This window comes from Equus caballus, chromosome 2, assembly GCF_041296265.1.
Source record: "Equus caballus isolate H_3958 breed thoroughbred chromosome 2, TB-T2T, whole genome shotgun sequence".
NCBI lineage: Eukaryota > Metazoa > Chordata > Mammalia > Perissodactyla > Equidae > Equus > Equus caballus.
In genome coordinates, this window is record NC_091685.1 from 12,681,924 (window position 1) to 12,704,967 (window position 23,044).

A 23,044-nucleotide genomic window follows, 5' to 3' on the forward strand; every position below is an offset into this window, starting at 1 on the left:
CCGGGATCAGTCAGGCAGAGACTCAGAAAATGATGTGAGTGAATGGTAAAGACGAGAGAGAAGCGCCACGCCGGGTGTTCATCTCTGTCCTGCATTAACACTGAGGTTCGCTGGTCGCCTGGGAGGCCACAAGAGTCGAGAAAGAACAGGCGGAGTGGAAAGGGTGAGCCAAATAGCTCAAAGCTCAACAGGCAGGAGCTCAGATGTGCAGCTGGGCTGTTGCCTGCGAGGAGACCAGCACAAATCGCGGGCCACGACAGCCCGGCCCAGGGAGCCGCGGCTACCGGCGCGCGGAGGAACACTGCGCACGCGCAGCCACGGCCGGGGCCGGCGGCGCAGAGAGAGGCCCTTCGCCAGGCGCGGCCTCGGCTCCCGCCCTCGGCGGCCGAGCTGCCCGGTCACCCCGCCCTCTGCACGCCCCTGCTGGTCGCGGCTGCGCGCGCAGAGCCGGAGCGGGCGCCGGCGGGAAGGGGAAGCGGCGGGTAAGAGGGGCCTGCGTCCCGGTGCGTCTGTGACGGAGGTGGGGGTTTCCTCTTCGGCTCTCCCGGCTATCGGGAGCCTGAGAAGCAGCGTGAGAGGAGCCTCTGGAACCGGCGTGCGGCCGCCGCTCGCAGTCGCAGTGTTTGCGCCCTCCCCGGGCGTCGTTTGGGCCGGCCCGCTCCTGCCTCTCCTCTCCCCGCCCCCACGGGGCAGGCCGAAGGCCGAGCCGCTGGCCCGTCTGCTGTCCCCAGACAGGTCTGAGATGCCTTCCCCGCCATTTAGGTAGCGCCGGCAAGTTGATCCTCCTTTAGTGTCGCAGCGACGTAGTGCTGGCCCTCCAGGTCCAGCCCCCACTGCAAGCACAAAGAGCCTCATTCTTTGGACGCTCGCTCGTCCTTGGATTCTTTCTGTCACCCTCTGCGGGAGCAGTTTACCAGATGCTCTGGGCGCTGAATTCAAGGCCACTAGACATAGGTTCTCTGTAGTTCCCTGGGCGTCTCCACCGTTTCCTGATAATCTGCCTTTCAAGTTTGCGTCTCTTGAGGCATGTGCCTTACATTCCTATGCAGTGTCCCGGAATTATGCTCTTTCCTTTTGGAAATACGGTCACCCCAGGTGCGCCTTTTGGAACGAAATACTCCCCTGGCAGTGGGATAGCATCTGCAGTTACTGCGAAGCGTGGTAACATTAGGATTTCTACGGGCTGTTACAGAGTGGGTTTTTAGTGAACTCTTCGTAGCAGGAGGCAGCATTTTAGCTCAGTGACTGTGCTTGGTGCCTTGAAATTGGGGGCAAAGGAGATACTTTGTAATTAAACCACTCGGGTCCAAAACCTCTTGACAGGAAGAAATCTAAAGCAGAAAAAAGCCTGACAGCCATGTCATGTTTACTAGTATCTGCTGGTCAAATTTCTACATAGAGACAAATACACTCTTTGCTTTTATATGCCAGTTCAATCTAACGTGTTGACGTTCTGTAGATGCTGACGTGAAGTTTTAGCAGCTACCTTGGAAACTCGCAATCAAATTTCTCAATAAGTTAATTCCCAGATCATCATGATAATCACCTTATTTTTTCTTTGATAAGTTTGACTGAATGCTGTAAACTTAACCACTTTTTTCTAATATGATCCCACATCATTTGTCAGTCTTATAGCAATTGTCTTTGATGCCTAAATTACAAAACCTTAGTCATCTTAGGTTTCTCTTATGCTTCATCTCTATATCTCTTATATTGCCAAATCTCATGTTTTCTTTATTCAAAAAGTAACTTAGATTTATCCTTTTGATTTTCATTGTTGAAGCCGTAAGTCTGTTTTTCTAGGACTTTGTTACCTCTTAACTCACACCCTGAAGGCTCAAATAACAGTTCTAAAACATGACTATAGTCATGTTTACTTTGATGAACCTGTAAAGGCTCAGGACCAGATTTCTATGCTTGGGTTTCAAAGCCCTTTCTCTATAACCTGGCCTAGTATTTCCTATGCATGTGATACTGTGGGAAAAGCCCAGGATTTAGAGTAAGACCTGGATTCAAATACCAAGACGGTCATTATACTAACACTGTGTCCTTGGTAAACTCTGAGCTCCGTTGTTCTCTCTCGTTTTGAATAACAATATTTTTTCTTCCAGCCTCTTAATTATTGTGAAAATTATAATTGGCGTAATGTGTGGAAAAGCTATCAGAGTTAAACAAAAACAACCTAAGCTATTATTGTTATTTCTCATCGTACTCATTCATTTTACCAACATTTGAAAATCTAGTGTATTAGATACTGGTGCGACAGCTATGAAAGACAGGCCCTGCCCTGTCTATATGAAGGGCTTCCTGTGCTAAGGGAAGTGTACAAATTGAAGGATTTTAAGCAGACAGTTGGCCCGGTCACAGTTGCTTTCTGGAACTTCATTCTGGCTGCAATGTGTGCCTCCTTACTGCAGTGTACAAAACTTTCTATGTTTGTGCTTTTCCTTATTTTCTTTACCCAAAAGGGCTTATGCCCTCTCCTGGTGCCTTAGTACTATTTATCTTTCATTATCCACTAGAGGTCCCATTTCTGCTGTGAAGCATCCTCTAGTTATTTTAGCCTCCATTACTTATTTCCTTCTCTGAAACCCTATTAGGAAATGTACCACACAGTTTAGTCCTTAGTTGTTTCATGTGTGTTTGTGTCCCTAAGTAGATTGTAATCTCCTTGAGGATAGGAAATGTTTCATATGTGTGTGAATAGAAGACATGTTAAACACGAAAGTATGTTGCTTGGTCTCTTTCTACTTTGTTTTTCAGGATAGGACCGGATTATGGGCAACAGTCCTTTTAATTAATTTATCATCGTCATGGCTAGTGAGGGCTGTTCCAAGGCGGGTGATAGTCCTTTTTCATCAGATAAACATGCCCAACTCATCTTGGCCCAGATCAATAAAATGAGGAATGAACAGCATTTCTGTGACGTGCAGCTGCAAGTTGGGAAGGAGACTTTTCAAGTTCATCGGCTGGTTTTGGCTGCCAGTAGTCCTTACTTTGCAGCTTTGTTCACTGGAGGAATGAAAGAGTCTTCAAAAGATGTTGTACAGATTCTAGGAATTGAAGCTGGAATCTTTCGAATACTTCTAGATTTCATTTACACAGGTACGTTAAGTGAACCTGTTGCTTTGAGTGAAGAGTGATACAATCACCTATGCACTACTATGGCATATAAATTGCTCTAACTTACGTGGAAAGGAATTTGGCAATATGTTATTATGAGCCTTTGAAAAGTTCCTATCTTTTGACCCAGTGTTCCTTTTCTAGGAATCCTAAGAAATTAATTAGTGATGCAGGCAAATATTTATGTACCAGGATGTTTATTGTAACGTTATTTATAATAGTATATAATTGAATACAATCTAATTGTCCCTCAGCAGGTTATATGGTTAAATAAATTATAGTACATGTGTATATAATGGAATATTTTTCTAGATCTCATAAATGATTTTTACATATACATATATACCTACATGCACACTATCATGGAATAATGTTTACAGTATATTAAATGAAAAAAATCTGGATATAGATACAACCTCAATTTTGTAAAAATAAAAAAAATCATTTGTGTGTGTATTTGTGCACAAGAAAGAGACTAGAATGTTGATGGTGTTTATCTCTAGATGACAGATATGGAAGATTCTTATTTTTTCCTTTTTTTCTGTTTTTCCTCAAAAATGTTTATAATCAGCATGTTATTTTAATCAAAACTTTTAATTTTAAAATGTTTTGAGGAGTTTTAATGACATTAGAAAATGCACACAAAAACTATTATAAAGTATAAGTCTTATGCAACATAAATATGCATGGAAAAAAGATTTCAAAGAAATATGCTAGAGTGTTGAAAGAAACTAAAGTTTGAAAGAAATACACAATGTATGTGTATGGGAAAATGTGTGATTTTAATTCTTGTTTTTATACTTTTCTGCCTTAAAGTTTTTTTTACAGTGAATGTGTATTACTCTTACAGTCAGAAGAAAATGTTTGAGATCAAAGACTATGTTTGTTTGGTCTAGTTTTGAGAATATACCATGCTCTTCTTAAGGGACTACTTGGTGGGAGATAATTATGTGGCCTAATAAAGTATTATTTATTTAATGCATGGTATTTAAACCTGGAAAATGACAAAAGGTGATTTCTGTTCTCTGTGTTGTTTCATATTCCTTTTTGGAAAATTTCAGAAAATGATAATTCTTAATTTGGGGACTGTAAAAATGATTATCTTTATCTACTGAAATCAGTGCAGCTCTATCTATTGGCTAATATACAAATTAATGTTGAGGAGTTCTTGACCTCACTTTTCTAAATGACGTATGAGCTGATTAAACTACTTCATAAATGCTCCTGCTTCTCTTATTTGCAAAGTATAAATTAACACAGATTGACCCAATGGCATTAGTGTTGAACTACATAAAAAAAGAAGAAATGCCACAAGTTGTGTGTTCTAACTCTGTTGTCTGACAGTAGCAACAAGAGATTTTTAGCGAAAGAGAATGTTCATGGCATCACTGTATTGCTGGTGATAAGCACTTCCATCAAAGAAATAAGAAGTGGTAAAACTCACAGAAATAAAGCTACTGAGTGTATCTGGGGGAAATAACATTGTGGAGAACTATTGATGTTTAAGGCTAAAATTGGTTTAACAGTTAAGAACAATGTTTGGCTGCTAGTAAAAGATATAAAATGGTTTAACAAGATAAGAGTTTATTTGTTTTTCTGCAAAGATGAGTCCATAGTAGGCATTCCAAGGCTGGTGTGGTGGCTTCATGATGTCATTGGTGTCCCATTACTCTTCCAACATTTTGCTCCACCATTTATAGTTTGTAGCGTCTAATCTCATGATCACTGAACTCCAGCCAGTGGAACGAGGAAGACGGAAAGGCAAAAGTGCTTGCCAGCTGCGTCTATCCTCTTTTTTAAGCTTTTCTGGTAGCCCTACCCCAATAACTGCTGCCTATATCCTGTTGGCCAAACTCAGTCAAAAGTTTACTCGTATCTGCAAGGGAGGTTGAGAAATGTAATTTTCAGCAGGGCGCAATTGCCACCCACAGCAGAAACAAGATTCTGTTGGTAAGGATGAAAAGAAAATGAATATTGGATATTTATTGGACAGGAAGCTTTGTAGTTTTTGATACAATTAGTTCTTTAAAAATATGTTCTTGCCACAACTAGAAGGACCCACAACTAAAAAAAGATATACAACTATGTACTGGGAGGATTTGGGGAGAAAAAGCAGAAAAAAAAAAAGAAAAAAAAATTTTTTAAGGTTGGGACCTGAGCTAACAACTGTTGCCAATCTTTTCTTTTTTCTGATTTTTCTCCCCAAATCTCCCCAGTGCGTAGCTGTATATTTTAGTTGTGAGTCCTTCTAGTTGTGGCGTGTGGGACGCCGCCTCAGTGTGGCCTGACAAGCAGTGCCATGTCCGCGCCCAGGATCTGAACCAGCAAAACCCTGGGCCGCTGAAGTGGAGCACACGAACTTAACCACTCAGCCACAGGGCCAGCCCCTAAAAATATGTTCTTCATTTTCATTGTAATAGCATTTCCTTTTTTGAGATATGAGGGCAGCAAAACCTGTTGATCTCTCCTTTGGACTTGTCTATACATTGTTTTTTTTTTTTTTGCTGAGGAGATTCGCCCTGAACTGACATCTGCTGCCAATCTTCCCCTTTTTGTATTTGAGCCACTGCCACAGCATGGGTGCCACAGACAAGAGGTGTAGGTCTGCTCCCGGGAACCAAACCTGGGCTGCCAAAGCGGAGCACACTGAACTTAACTGCTAGGCCACTGGGGCTGGCCTGTTGTCTATACATTCTTTATTACCCGTTCACAATTCTAATAGGTCTTAATGAATGTTTCTCACCTTAGTTTTTCATCTACTTTACTTGTAATTAAATGACTTAGGTTTGTGATCTAGCTGTGATCACATAATTAGCTATGTGATACAAAGCATTTCATTTAGCTTTAGTCAATCATTCATTCTCTTAACAGATATTTATTGAGTACTTTTTTTGAGCTAGGCACAGGGGTATGACAGTAAACAAGACAGACATGGCCTCTGGCTTCACAGAGCTTCATAGGTAATGCAGTTCAGGTACTTACAAAATAAAATGAGCTTATGAGAGCCTCATTTGCCTTATTCATAAAAAGGGGATAAGTAGCACTTTATGTTTCATGTGAAGGTTAAATGAGATAAATTTTAATAAATGTAAAAGTGCTTTTTGTAAACTATAAAGGCTTATTAAGTTGTAGGGCATTCTTTTTATTACTCTCAAGTAACTCTTGGCTTTATCCAGTAGCAGTCATTCACCTCCCGTATGTCACTACCCATGATCTTATCTTTTCCGAATATGTAATGAATTCTCATTTTATTCAGGTAGTCTTATCTCAGTTTTCTCTGCAGCCACTACCATTTACTTCCATGGTGGATTCCGTTTCTCATACTTTTGGAAAAATCCCTGTTTGTATTCAACAAGCCATACTCTTCCTCTCAGCATAATCTCTTTGACCCTTCATTCATTTAAAGAAATTTTTTTGAGCACTCAGTGTGTGCTGGGCATTGGGAATACAGAAGGGGCAAGCTTTGCCCCAAAAGTTTTTATAGATCTAATTGGGAATACAAACAAATAGTTTAGTGGAGTGAATGTCATAAAAGGGATAAAGGGAAAGTGTAAGACTGAATGGAGAGTCGGAGAGTTTATCCTTAGGTAGGAGAAATACAGTGGTTTTTTTCCTCTTCAATATAATTGACTATTTGATGTCCTCCCAAAGTCATTATATAAATAAATGAAAGTGAAAGCCTCTGGAAAGAGAGCAGAATATATATAGTTACTTAAATATTAAGTACTTAACAACTTTTCATGTTTATAGACTCTTGGTTATACATAAAATTAAAAGTTGATATTTGTATGGCACTTTGTTGTAATTGAAGATAGGGACCCTGTCTTATTCTCCCCAGTGCCTCATAATGTTTGTTAGATGCGTGTAGCCTTATGGTAAAAGCGAGACTTCGATATTAGTCTCAGCCCTGCAACTCACTTAACCATGTGACTGGGGACAAGTCTGATTCTGTTTTCTTAATACAAAACTAAGAAAAAAAATGCCTACTTTCTGGGGTATAGTGAGGGTTAAATGAGTTCATAAGACAATTAATGCTGTATCTGGTTCGTTGTAAGTGTTCCATTAATGCTAAGTATCATTATCATTTGTCTTGTACTCGTTCTATAAATTCTTTTTTGCCTTTTTACTTAGCATTTATCTACACTGCGAACACTAAGCTATCAGTGTAATCAAGTATAATGCTTTTTGAATATAAGTCAAGTGTTTGTTTTTATTTTATTGGCTGTTTTGTCTCCCTGTTTCCCTAGGTATAGTGAACGTAGGTGTGAATAATGTCCAGGAGTTGATTGTTGCTGCGGACATGCTACAGTTGACTGAAGTTGTCAATCTTTGTTGTGAGTTTCTGAAGGGACAAATTGATCCGCTGAACTGTATTGGGGTCTTTCAGTTCTCAGAGCAAATTGCCTGCCATGATCTTTTGGAATTCACAGAAAACTACATTCATGTCCATTTCTTGGAGGTTCATAGTGGGGAAGAGTTCCTGGCACTTACAAAAGATCAGCTGATCAAAATTTTGCGAAGTGAAGAGCTTAGCATTGAGGATGAATACCAGGTCTTCTTAGCTGCAATGCAATGGATTCTGAAAGATCTAGGAAAGAGAAGAAAATATGTGGTGGAAGTGCTAGACCCAGTTCGATTCCCTTTATTACCTCCTCAGAGGCTTCTAAAGTATATAGAAGGTAATTTTTTGTTGCATATCAAATTAGTCAATTAATTATCCAATGGCTTTGTCTCTGTTTGAAAGGTGATAGTGTTTTCATTTTTCAGTTCAATGGCAGACATTTATTGAATGATTACTATATGCGAGATACAACTTTTGTGTTTTGTGGGTAGGCAGTAGTAGTTCAGTATTTCTATTCATTATTTTAATCAAATCTTTTTTTTTTTTTTAAAGATTTTTTTCCTTTTTCTCCCAAGCACGCCGGTACATAGTTGTGTATTTTTAGTTGTGAGTCCTTCCAGTTGTGGCATGTGGGATGCTGCCTCAGCATGGCCTGATGAGCGGTGCCATGTCCGTGCCCAGGATACGAACCATCTAAACCCTGGGCAGCCGGAGCAGAGCTTGCGAACTTAACCACTTGGCCATGGGGCCGACTCCCTAATCAAATCTTTATGTAACTTTCTGGAGATTAAATACTAAGGGAGCTTAGAGTTATAGATAAAATTACTAACAGAGCTAAAATACTACTTCTGTTTTTGGCAATACTAATTATTTCAGTGTAAGATTTCCTCTTGCCACTCTGAAAAATTCAGCAAAACTTAACATTTGAGGAAAATGCATACCCTAAAAACAAAACTCAATAAATCCTGTAAGTCCTCTCATTATAAAATGAATGTTATAGTGATATACTATCATAACTTCTAAGTAGCCTTTGATTCATCTTTAGGTTCTAAACTTTGAAAATACTTTTCACCATAGTATAAAATAGTTTTTATCTTTACGTTAGAAAAATGGTAATATTTAAACTTATTTTTAAAAACTACTTTAGACCTGGTCTCAAGATTTGAAGCTTTTACTCTTGTCGTGTACTGAAACTTTACGATATGACTGAATTGCAAATGATCTTATAAATTAAATATTAGTATTAAAGGCATAATTCTGTGAAGGAGTTATATTTAATGTGGATTTTCAGTTTTTCTCCACTCTGTTTAACAGTGTTAATAGAATTTTGTAGGTTTTTCTGAGTGATATCTTGTATTAATGCATATACGGCCAATTCTTGTTATTCATGGTAATTATGTTCTGTAAAGTTGCCGCAAACACTAAATTGGCAAATACTGAGCTATTGTTCATAGGGGAAATGCATGGTAAGTTCTTATAAGCCTCTGGTCACAACATTTTTGTCAGCTGATCAATATATAACCTTGTTTTATGTGTGTTTCTGTCAGAAACACCTTATTTAATATATATTGTTGACTCATTACCGTTGAACTCATGGCCAACAGCACTGTTGTTCATGCCTGAGTGAAGCCTATCTACCACTTGTATTTTCCCTGTGAGGTACATCACAGCCTTCTTGCGCTTAGGAGGACTAGATAGCACCTGAGCAGTATGCTTGGGGTCCATTTTAAATGGCAAAATCACCAACAAAAAGCACAAAAATATGAAAAACATGGCACTAAGTAGACTATGAAAAGGACACTTGTTTACAGTATGAGACCTGAAACAAAAAGGCAGAGCATCACCTTGTTCAGCCTCACCTGGAAACGTGCATGTCAGGTGATTCACGTTTTTTGCTACTCTGTGGCATGTCCATGAATGACTGGGAAAGCGCCAGGAGTATTGATTTGGGTTATAAATATGTTTTAGTGAGTAGATGTATTCACAAATAAGGAATCCACAAATAATGAAGTCTAACTGTATTTAAATGCTAAAACAAGAAGAGAGAAATTATCCAGACAATTTTTGCATGAATCATGTGAGAATTTAGGAATGGGACAAAGGCTTTCTTCCTTGCATTGGCTTTTCCCAAATGCCACAGACACAGTGCCAAAGGAAAGTTCCTCTGCTAGGAGCTAGGGAAGGTTCCCTAGAATCGGGCCGTGTTTTCCTACAGCTTGTTGGTAATATTCAAGTCTTGCACTGCTTATTAAGTATGCCCAATAGTTAACACCTGAAGGTATTTCACTGGAGTAAAAACTGTAAGGAGTTAAGGGAGAAGTAAGTGCAGGATTTTTTTAAAAGGCAATCTGAATAGTTTTCAACTTAGGAACTTTTTCTGTTTGATCATCTTGGGAAAAAGATGGGCAGGTAATGTAGAAAAATGAAAATCTACCACAAAATTCAGAGAGGAAGCAAAAGACTCAATTGAAATCATTAAATTATGTTACGTGAAATGTGTAGATGTTTTCCCTGGTGTATATATTTTTTATTTACCACTGGAATAATTCAGACAATTTAATATTATTAGCTATATGATAACATTTATTTCTTGCATTTTAGAGAGTGACTTTACTTTTTTTAAATGGTACCTGCTCTTATAAAAAAATTAGGTAATAAAGTATGAAAAAACAGCAAATCACCCAAAGTCTGCCACCTAGAACTAACCAGTTATAATTAACATCTAGTAAATATCATTCTAGATATCTCTGTATAGGAGGATGGATGATGGATGGATGTGTGATTGGATGGATAGATAGAAAAAAAATTATAAGGATAAGAATCATTTCGTGCATGCTATTATAAAGATTTTATTTTATTTTTTCCTTTTTCTCCCCAAAGCCCCCTGGTACATAGTTGTGTATTCTTAGTTGTGGGTCCTTCTAGTTGTGGCATATGGGATGCCGTCTCAGCACGGCCTGATGATCGGTGCCATGTCCACACCCAGGATCTGAACCGGCGAAACCACTCGCCCATGGGGCCGGCCCCCTATGCGTACTATTTACAATACAAAAAATATGGTTAAATCTCACTAAAAGTTAACAAAGAAGTAACTGAAGTAGTACCTAATTTCAGATAAATATTTCTTTACCCCAAGAAATATTCGTTCTAAAAGGTTCTTATAGGGGCTGGCCTGGTGGTGCAGCGGTTAAGTTTGCACGTTCCGCTTCTCGGTGGCCTGGGGTTTGCTGGTTTGGATCCCAGGTGTGGACATGGCGCCGCTTGGCAAAAGCAATGCTGTGGCAGGCGTCCCACATATAAAGTAGACGAAGATGGTCACGGATGTTAGCTCAGGGCCAGTCCTCCCCAGCAAGAAGAGGAGGATTGGCAGTAGTTAGTGCAGGGCTAATCTTCCTCAAAAATAAAAAATAAATAAAATGTTCTTATAGAGTTAAGGACAAAAGAGGAAAATCATTAAAAGAGGAAATCATAGTTTCATTTCATGTTTCAATTTTAAACAGAATAGGCTCTCTGCTAAGAAAAATGAGGTAATTAGCATTGTTATTTTTCTTCTTACCCCCTCAAGGTTTGTAGCTTTTATATAATTTTTTTTTCAATAATTATTCCCCTAGTTCTGTGCTTTTGTTTTGTATTTAAGTGGATTTGACGCTGTCTTCCAGTTTTTCAACCATAGTCTTTTTATTCCTGAATTTTCTTATTTGATTCATCGTTTGGTTGGCTGGATTTCGTCACCAAGTAACTGTTTTCAAGAAAGGCTCATGATTACTGTATTTCCTGAATTTTTTTCATATTTGAGAATTTCTGCCTGTTGCTCTTTTAATTTAGCAGCAATTTGGGTGACATAATATTCTTAAGTTAACATGATACTCCTCCCTGCATCCACCCCCCCCCAAACTTTGTAAGGCATGGTTCTTTTTTTTTTTAATGACTTGCTTTTTCTGCTTGGATGCCTAAAGAATCCTCTTTCATTATTCTTGATTTGTGTTAAGGTTTGTCATTTTTCATTTAGACTATACCCTTTCCTTTGAAAAATTTTTTTCCTTCTTTTCCCCAAAGCCCCCCAGTACATGGTTGTATATTCTAGTTGTGAGTGTCTCCGGTTGTGCTATGTGGGACGCCACCTCAGCATGACCTGATGAGCAGTGCCAGGTCTGCGCCCAGGATCGGAACCGGTGAAACTCTGGGCCACTGAAGCAGAGCGTGCGAACTTAACCACTCGGCCACAGGACTGGCCCCTACCCTTTCCTTTTAAAGCTTCAGTTTTTCCTTAATTTGGGGGAAATTTTCATGTATGAAATTTCTGAATACTTTTAATGTTTCATTTAGTAGTCTTCATCCTTTTATTAGAACTTCCTTGTCTTTCATATTTACTCTCTTCTAATGTTGAAATGTTTTTTGTCTTTTGCTCCGTATTCACAGTTGTTTTTTCGTCTGTACACCAAATCGCTAATTTGATTTTTTGTCATATCTATTGTGTTTCTTTCTAATTCATTAAGTCTGTAGTACTGTCATTTCAGTTCTCACATTGTTTCCTTACGAATGCATCTCATTCTGTCTTTGAGCTCTTTTTTTAATAGAATCTGTATTCCTAAGTAATTCTATCCTGTGAAGCATTCTTGGGGAGTCTGTTTCTGTTTGTGGCTAATGTTTTCTTCCAGACTGAATTCTTCAATCTCTTTCTCTTCTTTTTTCTGGGATATATTTTAATAGTTGTATAGCTGTTTCTTGATATATTGCTCATGCTTAACATGGGCAACTCTGTTCAAAACTGTTTGCTCTGATAATGTAAGAGCTAATTCTCCTTGACGCCCTATTTATCTTAGTATAACTGGTTTGTTTCTACCATCTAAAATTTGAGGGCTATGTATGTGTTCTCACCACTTCTTTCTAGCTGAGGCATGAGGATGGTGAAACAATAAAGATCTGCTAAGGCTGAGGTCTTTGCTTGGGGACCTGGGCTCTGACCTTTGTCTTTTAAGATCCTGTTATTGATCTTGTATTAGGGCTTACTTAATCCAGCCAAGGATGTATCTTATCCGAAGTGTGGACTTTGGCTGGCACTATGCTGTTAGATGGCAAACCCTGGTGATCCTTTCCACCATTACTCATCCTCCCATAGAGGATTTTTCTTTTAATGGTTTTGTTCTTTGACTTCTCAGTTCTCCTTCTTACCGGCTTGTTCTACCTCTCTCCAAATTGTTAATTATTAGGGAAAGTTCTCAAGATTTTGTTACTTGACCTTTTTTCCTCAATATTGCTTCTGGGATATAGGGACAAGACTTGGAGATCGTCCCTTGCTAGTATATATGGTGCCTTTATGCAAATTAGAAAATAGTGCCCTTTCAGGGAGGCTGGGTCTTACAGCCTGCTAGCTGGGGCAGATTGGCTTTCATCCCCAATTCACCTCCTCAGCTAAGCACCCTTGAGCAGGGATCATCTACCCAATCATGCTCAAAGTCTTGTTAGGAGATAGACCTCATTCTACCAGAATTTTTTGTTTCTTGTTTTGACTATCATTTGTAAAGTTTGTGACATAATTTTATGTCCTTTTTGTTATTTGGTTGTAAGTATAGAATTTTGAGCTATTTTATGTTTTCATTTTGTTAGATAATTGTAATCCTATTTCATTCACCATCTTTATTTAGAAATCCTCATATATGTGTTTTCAATTGGATGTTATGAAGCGTATTTTTAAAAGCAATCTTTGGTTTAAGGAAAGTATATTCTTCAGTAGCAATGAGAAAAATAATATTTGGTGTTGTAGGAAACATACATCATCGATGATGAATTTTTATTTTTTGATTGTTAAATGCATTTTATGTTCATGGAAAAATGTCTTTTCAATGTTATTTAAAAGTTGTTTAAAAGATTATCTTTTTAAACATTGCTTTAGGAGTATCTGATTTTAATCTTCGTGTTGCGTTGCAAACACTTTTGAAAGAGTACTGTGAGGTGTGCAAATCTCCCAAAGAGAACAAATTTTGTGGTTTTCTGCAGACATCTAAGGTTCGACCTAGGAAGAAAGCAAGAAAGTACCTGTATGCAGTAGGTAAGAACCTTTAAAAAGGTAATAGAAATTATCCTTATTTTGGGTATCAAAACCTTTTAATATTTTGCTGTTATTACCGTACATGTCAGAATATGCAGAGGTGTCAAATAGGCATATTTAATTTACATATAGGCTGCATATTTATAAACTGTGTTTATATAACACAGTGGGCACATCTAAGAATAACTTATTCTTATTAAATTATTTTTGTCAAAAACTGACTAAAGAAATGCTGCTTTAGCATTAAAAGTTAAAAATTTGAATTCTAGTTAAAAATAGGAAAATAAATTTCAAAATTTGTATTCACAGTGTCTTAAAATGGTCATTAGGGTTGATAGGAACCAGTGATTTCCAAAGTGTGGTTGTGCAGATAATCCATAGGAGTATCAGATGGACATGTTAAAACCTCTTTTCATTTTTATTTTAAAAAACATTAAACTTTATCAATATTTGATATATAGACAAATTGTTCAAATTTATATACGTAATTTATATATAAATACTTTGTATAATTTAATGTAATTATATGTATAATTTTATATATGCTATAATATATAAATATGTGATTTCTGAGTGCATGCTAAAATTTTTTTACTGATGGGATATGCAGTCAGACAAGGATTTCAACTCACTATGTTTTTTTTTAAATTTTTTTTTATCTTTTGAGGAAGATTGGCCCTAAGCTAACATCTGCCGCCAATCCTCTTCTTTTTGCTGAGGAAGACTGGCCCTGAGCTAACATCCGTGCCTATCTTCCTCTATTTTATGTGGGATGCCTGCCACAGGGATGGCTTGATAAGCAGTGCATAGGTTCACAACTGGGATCTGAACTGGTGAACCCCAGGCCACTGAAGTGGAATGTGCGCACTTAACTGCTGCGCCACTGGGCCGGCCCCACAACTCACTATTTTTAATTGAAAAAGATACTAATAGAAGTCATAATGAGACTTCATAACTAGACAGGTAACCAGCTTCTAGATTTGTGGTTGTTTTTTTCCTGTGAGGAACATTGCCCCTGAGCTAACATCTATTGCCAATCTTCCTCTATTTTTTTGGCTTCAGGAAGATTGTCCCTGAGCTAACATCTGTGCCAGTCTTCCTCTATTTTGCATGTGGGGTACTGCCACAGCATGGCTTGATGAGTGGTGTGTAGGCCCACACCCAGGATCCAAACCCACAAATCTCACGCTGCCAAAGCAGAGTGTGTGAACCCAACTACTACACCACTGGGCTGGCCATAGATTTATGTGTTTTTTTTGTTTGTTTTTATTAAAGATTTTATTTTTCCTTTTTCTTCCCAAAGCCCCTCAGTACATAGTTGTGTATTTTTAGTTGTGGGTCCCTCCAGGTGTGGCATGCTGGATGACACCTCAGCATGGCTTGACGAGCAGTGCCATGTCCTTGCCCAGGATTCAAACCCGCGAAACCCTGGGCTGCGGAAGCAGAGTGCACGAACTTAACCACTCGGCCACGGGGCCGGCCCCTAGATTTATGTTTTATTTAACATTCTTTTATAACCAAGACCAGGTGGTAGAGTACTATGGTTAGCCTTATTGTGTTTAAGCCATAATCTTTCAGGACTTGGCACATTTAAGAATAATATATGTATATATGGCAGGCCCTAAAGCACTTATATCCTGCTATGAAATGGTTATACTGAATGTCTAGGGCTAGATTTTTCCTCATTACTACTATTTCCATATTTAGCAGCAAGGGATTTGCTGTGTACCTCCTTTCCTTCCTTTGTTCAGGTGGATATACTCGGTTGCAGGGGGGTCGTTGGAGTGATAGCAGAGCCCTCAGCTGTGTAGAACGTTTTGACACCTTCAGCCAGTACTGGACCACTGTGTCTTCACTTCATCAGGCTCGGTGTGGACTTGGAGTAGCAGTTCTTGGAGGGATGGTCTATGCTATTGGAGGTAATAATGAAAATGTCTTATTTCCCGTATTAGTCTCTAGTTATAAGTTGGCTGCATTCTTATATGCCTTATATATATATATTGCTAGGTACTGTGGGGTATACATAAATATAGTTGTGGCCAGTAAATATTTATTGAATAAATGAATGAAAGAAAGAAAAAGGAAACACAGATATTAAATATTTCAGATTGAAGAGATACTGTGATTTATCACAAGATAGAATACTTAGGTTTGGTTTTAATGAAAAGTCGTTTATAAAATGTGGCACCAAAATTTAGGTCATTTTTTTTTGGAGAGGAAGATTGGCCCTGAGCTAACATCTGTTGCCAGTCTTCTTCTTTTTGCTTGAGGAAGATTGTCGCTGAGCTAACATCTGTGCCAATCTACCTCTATTTTGTATGTGGGACACCACCACAGCATGGCTTGATGAGGTCCATGCCTGGGATCCGAACTGGTGAACCCTGGGCTGCTGCAGCAGAGTGTGCGAACTTAACCACTATGCCACCGGGCTGGCCCTAGGTCCACATTTATAATAAAAAGTTTAAAAATTCTGAAAGCTGCATTATGAATCATTTTTAATTAGACAAGTTATCTGGACAGTGGGCTATATAAGAACCAAGTTAGCTAGATATTGGGATATAGTTCTTGATTGATATCACTGTGTTTTCTGAAACTACCATTATGTATTGTAAAATGATAAATGAATAAAATTAAATAAAAGGAGATTTGAGGGTTGGAAGAAAATAATTATCAGAGAAGATCTAAAGAGTAATAAATGTAACACTTTTCATATCGATATTTACTTCTGAATAACTTGTCTTTATAGCAACAAGCCTATGTAGATCCTCTCTAACCCTTACAGCTGATCTTTTTGCTTTATTTCTATGGGTCAGTCTAAAACAGTAAAAATTTTATATCAAAAATTTTATTATTTTCTGACTATGATACTGTCAGTTTAAAATGAGAGAGATATAGGGAATAGTTGATTTTTATTTATCATTTGGAGGGAATGTAGTTGTTGTTCAAAAACTGTTCGTTAAATCAATAAATGTCATGGTGCATCAGAAAATCCCACCAAAGAAATTAGTTTTAAGCAATAACCTTCTGTCAGTATAAAGACCATAATTCTATATAATCTTTGACTAGAACCTTAATAGTTGTTTTTATGTATGAATGTGCGAACTTAAACTCTGCGCCACCAGGCCGGCCCCAAGATATTTCTTAATATATCATTTAAAGATAATTTTTGTTATCAAAGTAATTCAGGTTTGTGCTAGAAAATTTTGCTAAAACTTCAGCATATGAAAAAGAAAATAAAAATCACTCATACTGTAATTATACCATCCAGAGAAAATCAGTTACTAGTTTGGCTTATTTCCTCCTAGACACATACATATACGTACATACTTAATATTCTAAATACTATTTTTTAAAATTAAGATATAATTCACATACCATAAAATTCACCATTTAGAGTATACAGTTCAGCTGTTTGTCGTATATTTACAAAGTTGTGCAACCATCACCACTATCTAGTTCCAGAACAGTTTCATCACTGCATCAAGAAACACTGTCCACATTAGCAGTCACTCCCCATCCCCCCTCCCAACCCCTAGGAACCACTAAGCTCCTTTCTGTCTCTATGGATTTGTCTATTCTGGACATTTCATGTAAATGGAATTGTGCGATATATGGTGTTTTTGTGTCTGGCTTCTTTCACTTAGCATAATGTTTTCAAGGTTCATCCATGTCATAGCATGTGTCAGTATTTCATTTCTTTTTATGGCTGAATAACATTCCATTGTATGGCTAATACCACATTTTTTTTACATTCATCAAATGGTAATGGACGTTTGGATTGTTTCCACTTTGTGGCTGATAGGAATAAAGCTCCTGTGAACATTCATGGACAAGTTTTTATGTGAACATGTGTTTTCATTTCTCTTGGATATATACGTAGGAGTGGAATTGTCATATAGTAGCACTATGTTTAACTTTTGGAGATATGTATTGTTTTAAACTTTTTTGCTGTTTACTTTTTATTAAAATACTTATTTTTAACTATTCAAGTACTAAGTGGCTACATTGTCATTGTTAAAAAATCCATTGCGATAATAGTTGAAGTCTCTCTCAACTAAAGACTCTAACTTCCTCCTCAGTAATCCCCTTTGAAAGCTCCAGGAGAAGTCATTGTTATCAATATTGTTTGTGTTCTTCTAGATCTTTTTCTATTCTTGCATTCATATCTATATGGAAAAATATATATATATATACATTTATCTTATATAGATTTTAAAATATATAATTGGTATCTAACTATAGGTTTCCAAAATGTGCCTTTTTCACTTTATAATATTTGTAGGAGGAAAGTTTTACTAATCAGCTCATAGAGATAGACCTCATTTAAAAAATTTTTCCTTGGGGCCAGCCCCATGGCCTAATGGTTAAGTTCAATGTGCTTCACTTTGGCAGCCCAGGTTCACGGGTTCAGATCCTGGGTGTGGACCTACACCACTCGTCAGCCATGCCATGGTAGCGACCCACAAATGAAATAGAGGAAGGTTGGCAGAGATGTTAGCTCAGGGCTAATCTTCCTCAAGCAAAAGAAGAGGAAAATTGGTAACACATATTAGTTCAGGGTGACTCTTGCTCTGGAAAAAAAAATTTTTTTCCTTAAAATATTTTATATTTTGGGTATGCTGTAATATATTTAACTTTTCTTTTATTGATGGACATTTGTTTCAAATTTTTTGCTACTACAAGTAGTGCTCCAATGAATATCATTAGATTTATGCCTCCTTATGCATGTGTTTGAGCATTTCAGTAAGTACGTGTTGAGAAGTGAAATTGCTGAGTCAGTGCTTAAGCACAATTTTAGTTAGTTTTTTTTTTTTTTTAAAGATTTTATTTTTTCCTTTTTCTCCCCAAAGCCCCCCGGTACATAGTTGTGTATTCTTCGTTGTGGGTTCTTCTAGTTGTGGCATGTGGGACGCTGCCTCAGTGTGGTCTGATGAGCAGTGCCATGTCCGCGCCCAGGATTCGAACCAACGAAACACTGGGCCGCCTGCAGCGGAGCGCGCGAACTTAACCACTCGGCCACGGGGCCAGCCCCGACAATTTTAGTTTTGATAGATAATACCGAGTTGTGCTTCCACCAACAACAGATGAGAGTACCTGTTTTTTTACTCCCTTGCCAGTGCTATATATTATCAAACTTTTAAATTTTTTGCCCATCTGTTAGGTAAAAAATAGTATCTTATTTTTATTTGCATTTTCTATAAGTAAGGTTGAGCATTTTTTTGTATGTTTATTGGCCCATTGTATTTTGTCTTCTGTGAATTACCACTTAATATTGTTTGTCCACTTTTCTGTTTGGTTCTCATATCTACCAGTCTACCTGCATCTCTCCTCATATGCTCTTGTTTTCTCCTGTTACTATGGATGAGCTGTTTCTACCTCTGTTGTCTCCACTATGTCCCAGATCCTATCCCCTCTCTCAAATTCAGGGATCTTGTTCTTGTAATTATCCCTTCCCTACAGCATCATCAGGTTTTTCCTGTCTACGGAATGATTACCATTAAGAAGTTACTGTAATATCTCTCATCTTAAAAAATAAACACATTCTCCCTTGACCCCACATCCTCCTCCAGTTACTGCCTCATTTCTCTGCTGCTTTGATAGAAAACGAAAGAGTTGTCTTTATTTGCCTCCCATGCTATTGAACCAGCTCCAATCAGGCTGTCTGATTTTTGTCCCCATTAGTCCACTGAGACTATTCTTATAAGGGTCACCAAAGTCCTCATCATTGCAAAACCAGGGCTCAATTCTCAGTCCTCATCTTATTGAACATCTCAGGATCGTTTGACACATTACTTTCTACTTCTTGAAGTGCCCCCTGTTTTATAATGTAGGTTTTATTATTTTTCAGGTACAGTGAGGCCAAAACATCAGGAGGCAATGTTCCGAAGAGGAAGGGGTACACCTTGCTTCACCATGTTGTGGGTGGGTGGGTGGGCGAGTCACATGGGGAAGCACCAGGGTCAGGAGGTGGAGGGAATGGAAGGAAAATGTGGGCAAGAATTTTATTGTGGTTTCTACAGGAAGGAATGGGTGAGGCAGAGTTAGCAGATACAGGATTAGCTAGTTTGAATAATTTCAGCAGGCTCTGGGGCATAGGGGTGGTCCCTCGTTGTGTGGTACCTGGCCCTGGAGTGATTAGGACAGGGGAGCAGTAATAAAGGATGAATTGATTAGTTACATTTGAAAGGCATGCCTGCAGGTGAGTCTTCCACTGTCTTTAAGGATTGGCTAGCCCTGAGAGGGGCGGTCCCTCCAAAGTCAGAAAGGCCCCAGATGTCAAAGCATCAGAAATACGGAAAATAAAGAGACGTGATTAATACACACTCTCCTCCTTTTTTCTTTTTTCTACGCTTCTGAGCTGATGAACTCCCTGTTTTTTTCCTCCCTCACTGGCAATTGCTTCTCCGTGTTTTTTGCTGGGTCTTCTTTCTCTTTCAGACCTCCTTATGCCGAATGCCCCAAGACTCAGTTCTGAAGTGACTACTCTATCTACATTTACTGTCTGGGTGATCTTATCCAGTCTCATGCCTTTAAGTACTATCTATATACTCATGTCTCTCCAATCACAGACTCCAGACTTGCATATATAACTGTCTTTTTATCCTCATTTAAATGTCTTAATATGTATTTCAAACTCAACATGTCTAAACCAAACTCTCTGATTTCTTCATCTCCTAGATCTGTTTCTCTCCCAGGGTTTGCCATCCAGTAAGTGGTAACAACCATTTGCCCAGTGGCTCAGGACAAAATTTTGGTCATCCTTGGTACCTCTCTTTCTTTCACACCCTACATCCAATCGTCAATGTGCGTGTGTGTGTGTGTGTATATATATATGCCCGACTGCTATAATAGTGTAGTCTCCCTGCTTCTTTTTTTTTTTTTTCTGGTGAGGAAGATGGACCCTGAGCTAACGTCTGTTGCCAATCTTCCTCTTTTTGCCTGAGGAAGATTGTCCCCGAGCTAATATTCATGCCAATCTTCCTCCACTTTTTATGTAGGACACTGCTACAGCGTGGCTTGATGAGCAGTGTGTAGGTTTGCACCTGGGATCCCAGCCGGCAAATCCCAGGCTGCTGAAGCAGAGCACGTGAACTTAACTACTACACCACCAGGCGAGCCCCTCCCTGCTTCTATTTTTATTTCCCTTAAGTCTTTTCTGTACACTGTGGCCTCAGATCTTCCTAAAATTCAGGTCTGATCATGTTACTGCCCTGTTCTCAACCCTATATCGGCTTCCTGTTCACCCTGCAGGTAAAGTGCAGTCTTCATCATAGCTGCAAGGCCTTTACGTGGTCTGTCTCCCCATCTGCCTCTCAAATCTCGCTTCCTGTCGTTCTCCCCCTCATTATGTCTTAGCTACGTATCCTTCATGCCTTTCTCTTAGAAAAGTTACTTGAGTTCTGGTATAATTGCTTCAGTTTCCTCAGTCATAAGAGGAGTATGTGAAACCTGTTTGAAAACTCAGTGGTGGCTACAATTGCAACAGAGAATAAATTTGCTCTTGTTGTTGAACCTCACGTTTGAGAAATCTTCAGTAGCCTACTTTTATGGGTTTTTCAGTTTTTTCCTACCAATTGGAAAAGATAAACATTATTATTTAAAAACTAGATCTCTGATAATGATCTTGCTGTTGTGCTTTCTCAAGCATACATAAGAAGTCCTTCAGCAGTAAGTTTTGTTTATGTCTCTATCCTGACTGAACTCAGAGGATCAGAACATGGTTATCTTCCCAGGACTCCCAGCGCATTTGGTAGTGGGACAATTTAGGTCTTCACTATTAAGCCTTGTAGTGTTTGCTGATTGATTCTTATCTGCCCAGGTGTTTGTGATCCTTTAAACCACAAGAACCATTTTTTTAGCTTTTTCTGGCATTTATTAGGTGTTCAATAAATATAATTGTTGATTATATGAATTCATAAGGTTTACATTTTAAATTTTAGGATGTGAAATATACATTAATGTATATAAAAGTGCATTTTATATATCTAGTTTGATAAATAATTGAAGAAAATTAGGATAATCATTTCCTTTTGTTTCTTTATACTTTTCACCACCGATGTAGGCTCTCCTAAGCAATACACCTAAGTTTGCCTATTTTTGAACTCTGAATTATATAAATATTCTTGCTCTGTCTTGTCCAACATTATGTTTCTGAGATTTATTCATGTTGTTTCTTGCTGTACAGATTCCTGTTGTACACCATGGACTATATCAAAATTTATTTATTCATTCTGTTATCATGAGACATTTGGATTGTTTTAATAAAGTTACCGACTTGATTTGGCTGTTCTAAATAATTGTTTCCAGCTTTTGACTATTGACAACATTGCTGCTATCAGAATTCTTATATGTATCGACAAGTTCCCTGTGCCAGAGTTTCTCTAGGGTGTATACCCAGGAGTGGAATGCTGGGTCATAAAGTATTCAGATTTTCAATTTTACTAGATAATGCCAAACTATTTTCAAAAGTGGCTGCATTATTTTACACTTCACCTATTTACACCAACTTTTGGTATTGTCAGACTTGAAAATTTTTCTCTATTAGTGGAAATATAGTGATATCTCATTATGGTTTTAATTTACATTTCCCTCATAAGTAATGACATTGAACATTTTTTCATTGTTATTTGGCCATTTGGATTTCTTCTTTTAGGAAGTGATTTTTTAGGTCTTTGGCTCATCTAAAAAATGTCTGTATTATTGATTTGTTGGTGTGTCAGGGATCCTCAAGACCACCCCCAGGTTCAACTATTTGCTAGAAGGACTCACAAGTCTTAGCATATAGTTGTACTCACAGCTAAGATTTATTATAGTAAAAGGATAAAGAAAAAAATCAGTAAAGGGAAAAGGCACAAGAGGAAACAATTGAAGCTTCCAAGAGTCCTCTCCCAATGGAGTCACACAGGACATGCTTAATTCCTTCAGCAATGAGTTGTGACAACATATAGGAAGTGTAGTCTATCAGAGAAACTTATTAGAGACACAGTGTCCAAGGTTTTTATTGGGGCTTAGTCATATAGAATCCCTCTTCCTAGCACATACCAAAATTCCAGACTCTCAGAAGGAAAGCTTTTGTTCAATATAAACCACATTGTTTGTACAAACAGTGTAGGCACAGTGAGCCACTCTTATCATTTAGGGAAAATTTTATTTTATTTTATATTTATTTATTTATTTATTTTTGAGGAAGATTAGCCTTGAGCTAACATCTGCTGCCAATCCTCCTCTTTTCGCTGAAGAAGACTGGCCCTGAGCTAACATCCATGCCCATCTTCCTCTACTTTATATGTGGGATGTCTGCCACAGCATGGCTTGACAAGCGGTGTGTAGGTCCGCACCCGTGAGCCCCAGGCCACCGAAGTGGAATGTGTGAACTTAACCGCTGTGCCACTGGGTCAGCCCCTAGGGAAAATTTTGTATCATTGTAGGGAACTGCTTACTATATCCATGTTCCCAAACTCCAGCTAAGGGTCAACCTTGAAAGCAGGCCTTTCTAAGGATAAGTAGTCTCGGGTCTGCTGTGTTAACTG

General features: G+C 38.3%; 1 protein-coding gene across 7 annotated transcripts in view; it reads left to right on the top strand.

Annotated features, from left to right (window-relative positions):
- The first annotated feature begins 285 nt into the window (after positions 1 to 285).
- The window catches only part of IPP (intracisternal A particle-promoted polypeptide), a 39,625-nt gene continuing 16,866 nt past the window's right edge, over positions 286 to 23,044 (top strand). For 2 of the 7 annotated variants that reach the window (XM_070260057.1, XM_070260059.1), the window contains exons 1-5: positions 304 to 482; positions 2,764 to 3,105; positions 7,371 to 7,802; positions 13,359 to 13,514; positions 15,266 to 15,433. In XM_070260057.1, coding sequence (XP_070116158.1) covers positions 2,814 to 3,105; positions 7,371 to 7,802; positions 13,359 to 13,514; positions 15,266 to 15,433 — 1,048 coding nt within the window. In that variant the 5' untranslated portion in view covers positions 304 to 482; positions 2,764 to 2,813. Of the gene's footprint in view, positions 1,096 to 2,763; positions 3,106 to 7,370; positions 7,803 to 13,358; positions 13,515 to 15,265; positions 15,434 to 23,044 lie in introns of all 7 variants that reach the window. The other 5 variants (XM_023630865.2, XM_023630869.2, XM_023630876.2 and 2 more) reach the window with 5 other exon arrangements.